The following is a 14,681-nucleotide window of genomic DNA, read 5'->3' on the forward strand; positions in this document are numbered from 1 at the left end:
CAATTTGAATGTTTACAGATACCAGGACATAGGTCACTTGAGGAAGAAGTCGAGTACTGACTTTATTGTCATTTCACTCTCGTAGTCGGCGTGATGTCACGATGACGTCATCTTGCATAGCAACGTGTCGCCATTTTGAGATGGGGGCACGCACAGGTAAACATCGGTAGACAAACGTCTGAAATTCATGTATTTCAGCTGTGTTTTGCGTCTTTTTTTCAGAAAAACGTCTTAAACATGACATTATTATCACGAGTCACTGCCGACAAACGGGAGGAGACGATACAACTTAAAATTAGCGTGTATTGTTCTGCAAATCTGCCCATACAAAGTCGGAGCTGATAGCTGGATAAACAATCCAAAGGAATTGCCAGCAGTGGAGTTCAGAAACATCTACACCTACCTCATAACGTCACCCAGTAAGTTGACCTTTATCAATTACGTGGAATATGTGCTGTGTGGAACTAAGAAAACTGGTAATATATATGGAGTGATTATTTCTGCCGTAACCCGTAATTCGCCTCTAAGCGTTATTTAGCCGTGAACACGTCACGGCAAAATAACCAATTCCCACCAGGCCAATAATATACCGATTGACCGATCAGAGCAGTTCACGGCAAAAGAAAAATAACGCTATGCGAGTTGTTGGTTCCGGTAATAATAACCACTGCCTAGTCTATTGAATCCTAGCAGCTAGTTGGGACAAAAAAAAACGATTAAAGTTTACTCACCAGTAATAAAATGTCGGCCGCAAATGTAAATATGCCTGGTCCACGGAACCGTCTTCTTTTACTGTTCCTCGATTGATTGCTTTAAGCCAATTGCTCGTCCTTTTCCTCTCACGAGGAAGAATGAAGAACTTGAAATGCGACTCTGAACTCTTCCTTGTGTTACAACCCGCAATTCTGCAACTTTTAGTCATTCCGATGGAAAAAAAGACCGCAAATATGACAAAAGTTCAACGCGTTTGTACTACAATGCACGACAGAGCATGCTTGTGACTCGTGTTTTGACCCCATTTCAATATGGCGACGCTTTGCTGTGGCTGGTGATGCCATTAATGCCCAGATTTCCGACTGCGAGAATAGGACATGCACAGTATAGCTGTTCCTCATCACAACACAAGTAGTATTCACAAACACTGTATAGTACCAACAATGTATGGATTACTGCACATACATGACCATAATAATTTTATATATAGACAAGTTTCCTAAGCGAAATATGGGCAGCGCCATCTTGGACAATTTCTGCTCCAAACTTCCAGTTTAGAAAGAACAACATGAATTGTGGTTGATGTAAGCAGTGTTTTGCCTAAGTTAAAACTGCAAAATGAAAGTAGAGGAACTCACGGAATTTCCATAAATGGATTCGGCACGACGTCGATGAGATTGTATGACTGTTCTTATCACTTTGTTGGTCATTCGTTGACAAAATTATAACAACCAGTCAGCCTGTGTTGACATGAGGTATAGATTGATACACCGGCTACTTGAGTGACCAAAATTATTCATTTCTTGTTTTATTTAAAACGATTGGTGCGTTTGCAAAATAGGTCAATAAATCACAATTTATAGAATTATTGGGAAAATAGCATACAAGAATGTGATATCAGACAGCAGAGCTCCGGAGCCTCGCCAAACTTTCAGCCGACATTACGGCCTCCGGACGGGCTTTCTCCCGCTGTCCTCGGTAATTCCAGCTCCAATAGCGTATCTTTAAAGTTGCTGCAGTTAAAAGCTCGTAGTCGGATCTCTGGATCGGGCTGATGGTCTGCCGTGACGCAATCCACCGCCTCTAGCCCCAGCCTCTAGGCTGCCCTCCGGGTGGCAACAGGCTGGCAGCAGATACAGTAGTTGTAGTAAATGATATTAAAGATCGTTATAATTACAATCATTGTAATAACAATATCAAAGGCAAGAATACGTTTCATGCGCAAGATTTTAGCTTTAGTATTTATTTGAGCATCGCACACATGAAAATGCATGGATAGGGCGAAGATACCGTCCATAACACAGTGGCAACATGGCTACAAAAACACCCGGTCTTTGTGGTGGCACGAGCTTGGTTCCACATCTGCCTTCATGAACATGTTGTCCTCTCCCGTCGTGATATTCCACATTGTCTTTTTAAGGGATTTTGATGAGTAATCTTACTCCAGCTCCACTGTTGTTTTGGATGGAGAAATTGTAAAGGAAGTCAAGCAAAAGTACCTCGGAAACTTGTTTCTACTTTGAAACAAGACTTTGACAATGTTAAATATGGTTGCTAAGCCAACGAGGCACGCAACGTATATAGTCGATTGCCATGCGATCATTGTAAATCATTTCTGTCGTAGACGCTCAGTTGTCCGGGAGGCGGTGTGAGTTGGACAGATATACTTCACTGGACTAACAAAAATTGGACCAACGAATGGGCTGCGTGCCACGGCCGAGATACTTTTTTTTTTCCCTTTAAGGTTGATCTTTCTTTGAGTATTTTTAATTAAAAAACAATTCAAACATGCCTTGTTGCACATCTTTTTATTCCTAAATCAGCAAAGGATTATGTCATGAACCTTTTTCCGGAAATTTTACATTTTTGAAAGTCTCACAACCAGCTAAAGTTGTAGAATTCCAAATGCTAAATGTGGAAACCCACACCATTGTTTGATTACTGATAAGCTATAAATCTCAGTCAGGTTTTGACAACTGATCATAAAAAATTAACATCTTAGCTTTAATGTGACATATTGCACTTTGAGGTTGAGCAAATGAGCACAGTTTGACAACAGTTTATAAGCAATACACATTGTTGTCAGCAATACACATTATTGTCATGAAACTTGAAAAATATAATATTCTGTTCATTTCGATAAAATGAAACTTCATCTTTTACATCTGGGAAGGGTCTGTTCCTGCCTCTGGCTCTACCTCTCGCCCTTTCAGTCCTTGGAGCTCTGGCAGGGGGTCGATCTGAAGTGAAAAAAAATATTATACATTGTATTGTTGACAAATAGCGATTTTCACACTGTATTTTTAAATTCACACATGAGTATCATATAAAAGTAAAATATAATACAGTGATCCCTCGCCAGTTCGTGCTTCAAACTTCGCACCCTTAGTCCATTGCGGATTTTTTCCCCCAATGAATAAATAAATAAATGCAGTATTTTATACAGCTGTCCCAATCTGATCACGTGGTCTCTCACTCTCGGTCCGGTTGCTTTTCATGGTCAGACAGTGCACTGGAGTTGCTTATTAAAGTTAACAAATATTTACAGACATTAATGTTTGCTCTTGCCACAGACACTTCCTTCAAAGCACCACATACGTCAATCATTGTTGTTAAACAGTTGCTGTGGAAACTCATTGTGTGTAAGTGAACAGCTTGAGTGAATTTGAGTGGACTCACTCAATGAAGCATTTCATAAACACAAACATTTTTCTACTTTATTCTTGTTTCAGGTGGGACAGTAGCATGTTGTAAACAAAATTATTACATTCGAAGTGCTTAGAAACCATTTATTAAAATATACAGTTGTGGTCAAAAGTTTATATACACTTGTGAAGAACATAATGTCATGGCTCTCTTGAGTTTCCAGTTATTTCTACAACTCTGATTTTTCTCTGATAGAGTGATTGGGACAGATACTTCTTTGTCACAAAAAACATTCATGAAGTTTGGTTCTTTTATGACTTTATTATGGGTGAACAGAAAAAAGTGATCAAATCTGCTGGGTCAAAAATATACATACAGCAGCGCTATAATTTGGTAACATGTCCCTTGGCCATTTTCACTTCAATTAGGTGCTTTTGGTAGCCATCCACAAGCTTCTGGCAAGCTTCTGGTTGAATCTTTGACCACTCCTCTTGACAGAATTGGTGCAGTTCCGTTAAATTTGATGGCTTTCTGACATGGACTTGTTTCTTCAGCATTGTCCACAATTCTCAATGGGGTTTAAGTCAGGACTTTGGGAAGGCCATTCGAAAACCTTAATTCTAGCCTGATTTAGCCATTCCATTACCACGTTTGATGTGTGTTTGGGGTCATTGTCCTGTTGGAACACCCAACTGCGCCCAAGACCCAATCTTCGGGCTGATGACGTTAGGTTATCATGAAGAATTTGAAGGTAATCCTCCTTCATTATCCCATTTACTCTCTGTAAAGCACCAGTTCCACTGGCAGCAAAACAGCCCCACAGCATAATACTACCACCACCGTGCTTGACGGTAGGCATTGTGTACTTGGGGTTAAAGGTCTCACCTTTTCTCCTCCAAACATATTGCTGGGCATTGTGGCCAAACAGCTCGATTTTTGTTTCGTCTGACCACAGAACTTTCCTCCAGAAGGTCTTATCTTTGTCCATGTGATCAGCAGCAAACTTCAGTCGAGCCTTAAGGTGCCGCTTTTGGAGCAAGGGCTTCCTTCTTGCACGGCAGCCTCTCAGTCCATGGAGATGCAAAACACGCTTGACTGTGGACACTGACACCTGTGTTCCAGCAGCTTCTAATTCTTGGCAGATCTGGTTTTTGGTGATTCTCGGTTGAATCTTCACCCTCCTGACCAATTTTCTCTCAGCAGCAGGTGATAGCTTGCGTTTTCTTCCTAATCGTGGCAGTGACAAAACAGTGCCATGCACTTTATACTTACAAACAATTGTTTGCACTGTTGCTCTTGGGACCTGCAGCTGCTTTGAAATGGCTCCAAGTGACTTTCCTGACTTGTTCAAGTCAATGATTCGCTTTTTCAGATCCATGTATGTATATTTTTGACTTAGCAGATTTGATCACTTTTTCTGTTAACCCATAATAAAGTCATAAAAGAACCAAAATTCATGAATGTTTTTTGTGACAAAGAAGTATCTGTTCCAGTCACTCTATCGGAGAAAAATCAGAGTTGTAGAAATAACTGGGAACTCAAGAGAGCCATGACATTATGTTCTTCACAAGTGTATGTAAACTTTTGACCACAACTGTGTATATATATATATATATATATATATATATATATATATATATATATATATATAATATATATATATACTTACTGTATATATATAAGCACACAAAAGTTTCTTTAAATTATACTTTGGGGGGGAAAGGTGGAAAAACATGTCTTATATGTATCTCTTTCCAATGCTGAATCTGAATAAACACATTGAGCACAAAAATATATATGTACTGTATATATTATTGCTACTTAACGCGGCGTGTTCTGATCGCCATTAACCGTGAAAAACGCGGTTTCACTGTAATGTAATCTCATAATCTAGCAATGAGTTTGTAGGTTTCTAATGGACTTAAGCAGTTTACAAACAGGAAAAAAACACATTTTTTGGCATTGTTTACACCAGGGCAATAGTACAAGATGTTAGTCATTCAGCAGTGAGGGTCACTCTGTTCATGGTAGGTCTGGAGGGCTAAAATCTTAAAGTGATCCTCTACCTTAAATACATGTAGGCTCTAATAAACCACAATTGTTTTCTTGTACTAAAATATTTTGTTAGAAACACATACAAGGTTGAATCAAAGGCAATATTTTATCATATTTAGTACATATTTTGACCGATAGTTGACGCCATGTTTTGCGGGCTCGCAGTGATGATGTAAATGGGATGTTTCCAAATGTGTAGCGTGTACAATAATTGTGTATTGCTGCCCAAACTCGCTTAGTAAAATGCCACGATGTGCCGCTTTTGGATGCAATTTCCAGTCAAATGGTAACAAGTGGAGTGACGTGAGTGGTCAAGGTGGAATTATTATTTTTTGTGAATAAATGTGCATAAGTGGAAGCTTCTCCCCTTTATGGTCCCTGTATGCTCGTAGCCTACCTACCATGCGTTACAACTGGCGCCCGAACGTTTTTCCTGGATCATTAGTCAAGTAAGGGATCCGTCTAATTTCTGGATCCGACGGTCCCACCGCAGCTGCAATATTGATTTCGGATCTGTCTAGTTTCTGGATTCATCGGTCCCACAGCGGCTTTTGGGATCGGTCTGTTTTGTGGATTCGACGGCCTGATCGTGGTTGCAACATTGCCATGAGATTGGTCTAATTCCTGGATCTTCGAGTGAGTGAAAAAAACGCGGATTTGGATTGCTATTGCTATCTTTTTTGTTGACTATTCTTCGTGGGAGTTTCCCCCAAATCATACCAAATAATTAAAGCCCTATAGCACGCTACAGTGACGACAGTGACTCTGACATGGACCTTACTTTTATGTTGGAGTTCGTCTGGGAACGCGTGTGCGTACCGCTGAGCTTCCGAGTGACAAGTGGTCAAGGTGAAAATATTATTTTTTGTGTGAATAAATGTGCATAAGTGGAAGCTTCTCGCCTTTTTGGTACTTTTATGCACGTATCCTACCTACCAGGCGTTACAATGTACAAGACATGGATTACACTCGATTCCAGGATTTGTTCTCGTCAAACTGTTGGCTTGAACTGTATGTAAACCATACGACAGCTCTGGACACTAACAATCTACATAATTATACTGGGATAAGTTTGAAAACGCAATATCTTACCTTGAAGATCTGCCAACAAAAACCGGAGTTCTCAACAGCATACACTCTCTGCTCCGTTACCATTGAGACGCACTTGTACATCACCAGTTTTGCCCAATTCTTCTCTTATAAGGTACTGTATTTCCTGTTGTCATTTTGCCTTTGCTGCTCGTCTTGTGAACGACCGACAGTGCTGTCCTGCTCTTCACTTTTCCGATCTGGTTCAAATTGGAAGGGCAGAACCGACGACATGTTGGGGTAGCTAAGAGTGACACGCTGGAAGTTCGGCCCGGTGACGTCACGCACTGCGACGTAACAAGAATGGCGACCTATCACTTAAAATAATTTTACTAATTTTATTAAATTGAAAACATTAAAAGGGGTTTTAATGTCAAATTATTATAACTCATACTAATATTTATCTTTTAAGAAGTACTTGTCTTAAAGATCGAGGATCACTTTAATGTTTAACTAAGTCTTTGATATGTTCATGATAAATGGCTATATTTTCATTTTATTACCTTTGAAGAGATTCATGCCATTGTTTATCAACTCCTCTTCAAATCCATGTCTCCTCTTTCTGGAGACTCATCAGATTCGGCATAATTTACTGCTTAGAATCGCCTGCTACGACTGGATGGTCTTCTCCTGGTGTTACACCCCCCCTTCTACCCCTGCTTTGCCATACTTCCAATATAATTGTGATCAACATTGTTTATTCCAGCAGAGAGAGGATATTAAACTTTGGGGCTGCAAAATGGCGGCCACTGACGCGGACTTCGACTGGATTTTTGAGTCACCTCTGGAAAACTCATTTAGTTACGTGCCATCTGGTGTTGAATGAAAGAGCTACTATTCGTTTATGTTCTGGCCAAACTCCCAATTTATCCTGTCCCCCTTAAATCCTCTCATGTTCGCTGTTTTCTCCTAGGAGTATATCTAACCCCTTGTGATGTCAATTTGAATTACATTGTGTCATAGTGGGTGACAACAAGCTACGAATAAATTTTAGATCGTCACGGCTCGTGTGTGATTATGGTCTTGGTCTTGCAGATGTCAGTCAAGTGCATCGTCATGAACGCCAGGAGTCTGCTCGCATGGAAGAAGAGGAACAGTCAGCATACATTAAGGTGGAGGAAGAATTCTTCGGCATCAAAGAGGAGCAGGAGGAGTATTTCGTTAGAGTTGAGAGCCCCCACATTGAGGAGCAGCAGCACCCTTATCCCCTCAAAAAGGAGAAGGAGGACCCTTCATATGTTAAAGAGGAGGTGGTGGACGCCCCATGGTGGACTGGTGAGCCCTTGAAGGGTGAAGATGGAGGTCCGGGTGAGGCCAGAAGAGTGGCGGAGCCCCCAAGCGGCAGCAGCAGCAGTTCAACAGAAGGATCCCAAGCAGACAACCTCATTGCTCAACCATCAGATAGCTGCAACGCCATATCACACTTATTGTTCTGTGAGTATCAAGTTACTTACATTGAGGGGAGTACGGGGCTTTGACACGCTGTATCCAAGAAGAAGCCGGAACTGTCTTTTGGGGTCGTTCGTTCAAGGTGCAATACATGTACAGTATGTATGTCTAAGCCTGTCGCGATATGCAATAAGTAAATTTAGCAGCTGCAGTTCATTGCTATGTGCGTGCGTGCATACATTTTTGCTTGCTTGTGCTGCGTGCACTCGACACACGTGCGTGTTGATCACATATGAGACTAAAATTCTTTTCACAGATGTTTATTGGTCATCGACATGCCGTAGAATTTAAGTTCAGACATGCAAAATAAGGAAACACATCTAAAACATTGTAAAACGTTAGCATTGAGGCTAATGAAAATAAGACTATGTCATTGACTTCTCTATTAGTTGACGGGACACAGGCTCGGGGCCGATCCATAGGAGGCCTATTTTAATAACTTAAAATTCAAATATTTTCAAAACCAAAGCTGCTAGGGACCTAAAACAGGCACCTCCCTTAGGCATATATGAGTCTCCATGAGCAGCAGAATAAAAAATAGTCATTCCCTAATAAAAAACCAGATTAATTATTTTTTTATATAACAAACCATGAAAGGGCTATAAAATTCTCAGATTTTACGCTAGATGCACAAAAATCACCAAATGCAGGGATAATCACCTATATTCTCAGGATGGATTGCAATATTTAACATATCATATAGGTTTTTTGCCTGTAATAGCAATTTAATATTTTTATTTATTTAGTTAGCTTTAAAAAAAAAAAAAAAAAAAAAAAAAACTAATTTTGACACAAGTTTTCAACATCTAACAAGTCACTTAATTTTCACATCAGAAACTTTATATTTGAGGAAAGCATGCAGAATCATCTTAATTTTATTCGACAAAAGCAAACTTTTCATTTTTCTATATACAATGACAACTTATTGAACTTCCTGAATTGTCACAATTGCCTCAGCACGTTTTGTCAGCTATCCGGCCCTTGTCTTTCAACACTCACATAGTCTCTTGGCCTGTGAGCCCCGGTGAGCTTCCTGGACTTGTCCAAGTCCCTGTCCCTCGCCGTCTCCTTCATGGCCTCCTCGAGTCTGCTCCTTTTCCTGCCTGTCGGCCACTCCAAGGCCTTGTTCTCCCTTGCCATCCTTGGAGAAGTTCGTACGAAAACGGTTGAAGAAGGACCTGCTAATGTGCAGCAAAATGGTGTCGGCCGTTTTTATCTCTTACTCCAATATTATTACAGAATATTCTTTGTTAAAGTATTGATTCCCCAACTGCTATATAAATTCTCATGAAAAAAACAGTCTAGTGCTAAATAAACTTTGAAATATTAAAAATGCATTTATTCAGTATGACAGGGCTAAATGACTACATAATGGTCAAATCTGGCGACTTCTTGCACCTCCTGAACGGTATTTTATGCAACCGGAGTTTCAGTGTCTCTTCATTTCCCTGCTGCGGCCTCAAAAAGAGCGAAAACAAAAGAGGAGGCGTGAGAATTAGGCTACATGCTAACCCAAACAGAGAGGCTATACCAAGTCTCTTCCTCGCCAATGTGAGATCACTGGCCAACAAAATGGATGAGATTTGGCTGAGGATCATCTCGATGATAGCTGTGTAGCCATTATCGCGTAAAAGATACATCTTGATTTACATTTTCAATTTTGTCAACACAGAAACTTTGTGAGATGTCTGAAAACAATCGACATCCCACACATAGACCATGTATAAAAATAATTTCCTTAATTTCGTTGTACATGTTGTAATGCCAATAAATGTTTATTCAATTCTAAATAATGCATTTTTTTAAAGGGCTTAAACCGATGATTATACCTAGAGCTAAAGCTAGCTCACGTATACATATATGGAAACATAGTGTACACAAGTGTAAAAACTCATGAACATAACAGAAACTAAAAGCTTGCAAATGTGAAAAATCACACAAAACTGCCCGACTCATGTCACACACGGCGGAGGGAGTGATCGCTTTCACCGATAGGCCAGCCTCCGGCAATGGGCAAGTTTCAGTGAACTAGGGCTTGTCATCCCCCATCAAGCTGTCACGCCGGACCCAGGGCAATGTCAGCGAGCATCTGCCGCGAGTGCTCATCGCCGAGGACGCAGCAGGGAAACGAACACGGAAAATGGTGCATACTCGGCGGAAAAAAACGCCTAAGTCGGGCAGCTTGTCACACGCCACGGTCGCCGGCCAAACAAGGCAATCACTCCCGCCTTCACCGGCCGACGAGCGGTAGCTTTTCACACACCATGGCTGCCGGCTGTAATCTAGTAGCTGCAATCTTGACAGGAAAACAAGACAGAAGGACACAAACACACACACCCCGACAGACAGACAGACACACACACACACACACAAGCATATACTTTCATATTTTAAGTAATAATACACATGCTTATGGCGTTACACAATTTGTGTCCAAAGTTGGGTGGCCAAAAGTAGCAGAATCGCCGATAGCCATGGGTGTTGTTTTTATAGTTAAGAGTGTGTGCTCTTGTGGGAAATGCAGCGGAAACGACAGCAGCTTAGATACATCAAGATGGGGCGGTTTTGAAAATTAAACATCCCGATTTCAACGTTTCAACTTGAAAAGTCTGTTTCGGTTGAACATTGATTAAATGAACAGCCGTATTTTCAGTGCCCACCTTCTTCTGACTTGCCATTTTGATGTCGTGCCATGGGTGTGAGCAATGCTCCTGCTGCAAATAAATTACCACTGCTTGCGCATGAAGGATAAGGGCGTGTCAATGCACATTGACTACCAGCCAATCGGCGCATCATTGTCATGAGACAGACAGCCAGCCCAGAATCTCATACACGCGTGCACATACAATCTCTCTCTCGCTCTCTCGGCTAGTCCAACCTTAGGGCCTGCTAGCACGCTCGACGGTCCATTAATAAAATACATCCTTTGTCGTCTTGTGTCTTGCAGGTTTCAGAAAATATCTTGGTGCTGAGTGGCAGGAGCCAGAATCGCCTGGTGTTAAAGAGGATGTTGAGCTCCCCCAAATCAAAGAGGAGGAGGAGCCAGAGCCCTCTCAACAGAAGGAACTTCCAATCAAAAAGGAGGAGGAAGAGCTGCCATGCGTTAAAGAGGAGGAAGGTATCACCAGGTTGACTGAACCCTTGACGAGTGAAGATTGTCCGAGTGAGGCTGGCAGAGGGGCGGAGCCTCCAAGCGGCAGCAGCAGCTCAACAGAAGGATTGCAAGCAGACATTTTCATTGCTCCATCAGATAGACATGGCGCCACGTTACACTCCTCTTACAATGATGGTGGTCATAATAATTCTCACAGTGAAGACAAATGCTCTCACTGTGGGAAAACCTTTGCTAATAAGTATACTTGTCGTATACATATGAGGAGCCACACTGGTGAAAAACCTTTTGTCTGCTCAGTTTGTGGTCAAAGATTCAGCCACAAAAGCACCTTAAAAGTTCACGCAAGGACCCACACGGGAGAAAAACCTTTTTCCTGCTCAGTTTGTGGGCAAAGATTCATTCGCAAGAGCCAGTTAAAAACACACACAAGAACCCAAACTAGCGAAAAACCTTTTGTCTGCTCATATTGTGGACAAAAATTCATTTGCAAAAGCCAGTTAAAAACACATACTAGAACACACACTAGTGAAAAACCATTTGTCTGCTCATTTTGTGGCGAAGGATTCAGTCGCAACAGCTCCTTAAAAAGACACACAAGAATCCACACTGGAGAAAAACCTTTTTCCTGCTCAGATAGTGGCCAAAGATTCAATTGCAATACCAACTTTAAAAAATACACAAGAACCCACACTGGAGAAAAACGTTTTTCCTGCTCAGTTTGTGGTCAGCGATTTGCTCGTAATGAACGCTTAACACAACACTCAAGAACCCACACTGGAGAAAAACCTTTTGTCTGCTCAGTTTGTGGCCGAAGATTCAATTGCAATACCGACTTAAAAAAACACACAAGAACCCACACTGGAGAAAAACCTTTTTCCTGCTCAATTTGTGGTCAACGGTTTGCTCGTAATGAACGCTTAACACAACACTCAAGAACACACACTGGAGAAAAACCTTTTGTCTGCTCAATTTGTGGCCGAAGATTCAGTCTCAAGAGCAACCTAAAAATACATACAAGAACCCACACTGGCGAAAAACCTTTTTCCTGCTCAGTTTGTGGCCGAGGATTCAGTCACGGGAGCGCCTTGAAAAGACACACAAGAACCCACCCTGGAGACAAACCTTTTCTTGCGAATTTTGTGGAAAGCTTCACTCAAAAGCAAAGCTTAAAAACGCAACAACCCACACTGGAGAAAAACCTTTTGCCTTTTCAGTTTGTGGTCAAAAATTCAGTCGCAAGTGCAACTTAAAAACACACACAGCGACCCCCACTGGAGAAAAACCTTTTGCGTGCTCCGTTTGTGGTAAAGAGTTAACTCAGAAGGCTATGATTAAGAAACACTTGTTTGTTGATGTGAGAAGCAGTGGCCAATGACTGTTTTGCCTGCCATCCATGCTTCTTCATCTGATTGTGCACGCAGTACATTTGTATTCTGTGGAGCTTCCTCAAATACTGTTGAGGATTGGCACATATGGTCCCTAACATGTGCTTTGTCCAATCCTTGTATAATGTGCATCCACACTATTGCTAGAAGTATTGGCTCAGCGGATTTAACTCTGTTATATGGCATTATTTATTTATTAGTCTGTCTCATTTATTTTATACTCGCTGACTAACACTGAATTGATGAACAAAAAGACTGCTTCCGAATGACCAGACTTGTCCAGTAGTTTCAAAATGTTTTCTTACGTTTACAAAACTAAAAGTCCTCTGAAAGCATTCCCCTTTTGGCTGCGTGTTGCGACTCCCATCATTTAGCGGTCATGTGGACACGGCTTCGTTTTCTGCATAATGTGATTTGAATAATTTTCTTTTTGACATGATTTTTTCTTGATTTTTATTAGTTGTGTTTAGCCTATCATTCATTGGCATCATTTTATAAGACTTGATGGGAGGACCACTTCCATTTTGTTGTACATTATATGCAATGACAAAGTCAGGATTGTTTCCTTTTTGTTCCTGATTTGTGCTGTTGTTCATTAAGAGAATAAAAGAACCTGTAAAAAGAAAAAATCAACATTGTTTCCCTTCTGGAAATGTGACTTCCCTTAAATTTTGGCACACTATCGGCACTCTCATTTTGGGAAATATATTATTCGCCTTTGATCTTCGTTTGCAAAGTGTTTTTTTTTTCTTGGCTATGAATCATTTAATAAAGACTACAAGGAAGAATTTCTTAATTTGATCTTATTTTTGGCTAAATTGTTCATTCATAAATGCAAATTGTCCAAATCAAAACGTAATTTTATTTAAGAAAGAAATTGCTCTATATATGAAATCTATCAGGCTCTAAAAACATTGTACTGTATGTAGTACTGTAATGTTTTTTTATTATTATTATTAAACCCCTCGAATGTTTTACTTTGAATCACTTTTATTTTTTGTAGTTGTCTGGTCTTTGCCTTTTTGGCAAAGCCAAAATGCCTTTCCAATGGCATTTCATCAGGTTTTTTCATTCTATTGATGCCAATGTACTTAGATTCCATTGACACCTATGTAAGTTGATACCTATGGAGGACCAGGAGTGCAAAAATTCAATAAATAAATACACAAATAAATAATTAAAAGTGTCATTAAAATGCTTTTATTTCAATATTTATTTCAATTTTTATTTATTTATTTCAATTTATATTTATTTCAATTTTTATTTATTTATTTTAATTTTTTATTATTTCAATTTATATTTATTTCGATTCATATTTACTTCAATTTATATTTATTTCGATTTTTTTTTCGATTTTTATTTATTTCAGTATTTATTCCTTTATTTCAACTTTTATTTATTTATTTAAATTTATATTTATTTATTTCATTTTATATTTATTTCAAAATGTATTTCAATTTTTATTTATTTATTTCAATTTTTATTCATTTATTTCAATTTTTATTTATTTATTTCAACATTTATTTATTTCACTTTTTATTTATTTCATTCTTGCACTCTTGTTCCCCGTGTGGCCGCATGAAATAATTTTATCTGTCATTGGCTCATCAAACTCGGTGGGCGGGCGTGAACTAGGAGGAGTTTGAGTTGATCGAGTAATAAGCGATAGACCCTACCCACCGACGTCACAAAATCACGTGCTCGCTGTATGGTTCCGCCCCCTTGTCCGTCATTTTGTGTCTGTATTATCAATGGTCTCAATTGATCGAGCAATTTATAATGCATTTCATGGAAGACCCGGTGCTTTCGGATGCCGTAAACTCACTTGATGCGTTGCATAAAAGGCGTTATGTGGAAAAGCTTCAGTTTATCCATTCGCCAGATCCATATTTTATGCCTAAATCGATGTTTTTCGACCCGCTGTCTCCGCCGTATTTGCCTGACATCTGCTAGCTACCCTGATATGTACAACTATCTTGTCCACACAAAATCAGCCTATTCTCACGAAAGTTTGAAAAACTTAAAGAGCTTGGAGGCTTATAAATACTTCGTTGCTGGTTGGGTGAAACAGGTCCTCGTACACGAAAATTCGGCAGGAATCTATCTTGTGCTTGGAAAGGTGAGTTACGAAATTTTCAATTCAAAATCTTTTGTTATTGCTAACATCCACTGTCAAGTCTAATGTATTTCATGTCGTTTGTCAATGGAGTTAGGGCTTTTAATGTTTA

The 14,681-nt window shown here is 39.9% G+C and overlaps 1 protein-coding gene across 5 annotated transcripts in view; it reads left to right on the forward strand.

Annotated features, from left to right (window-relative positions):
* LOC130905831 (gastrula zinc finger protein XlCGF57.1-like) overlaps positions 1-13,625 on the forward strand; it is a 59,858-nt gene extending 46,233 nt beyond the window's left edge. For 2 of the 5 annotated variants that reach the window (XM_057819548.1, XM_057819549.1), the window contains exons 2-5: positions 19-156; positions 223-419; positions 7,540-7,938; positions 10,901-13,625. In XM_057819548.1, coding sequence (XP_057675531.1) covers positions 7,584-7,938; positions 10,901-12,318 — 1,773 coding nt within the window. In that variant the 5' untranslated portion in view covers positions 19-156; positions 223-419; positions 7,540-7,583 and the 3' untranslated portion in view covers positions 12,319-13,625. The remainder of the gene's footprint in view (positions 1-18; positions 157-222; positions 420-7,539; positions 7,939-10,900) is intronic. The other 3 variants (XM_057819546.1, XM_057819547.1, XM_057819550.1) reach the window with 2 other exon arrangements.
* The last annotated feature ends 1,056 nt before the right edge of the window (positions 13,626-14,681 follow it).

The sequence above is a fragment of the Corythoichthys intestinalis genome, chromosome 17 (genome assembly GCF_030265065.1).
Source record: "Corythoichthys intestinalis isolate RoL2023-P3 chromosome 17, ASM3026506v1, whole genome shotgun sequence".
NCBI classification, from domain to species: Eukaryota; Metazoa; Chordata; class Actinopteri; order Syngnathiformes; family Syngnathidae; genus Corythoichthys; species Corythoichthys intestinalis.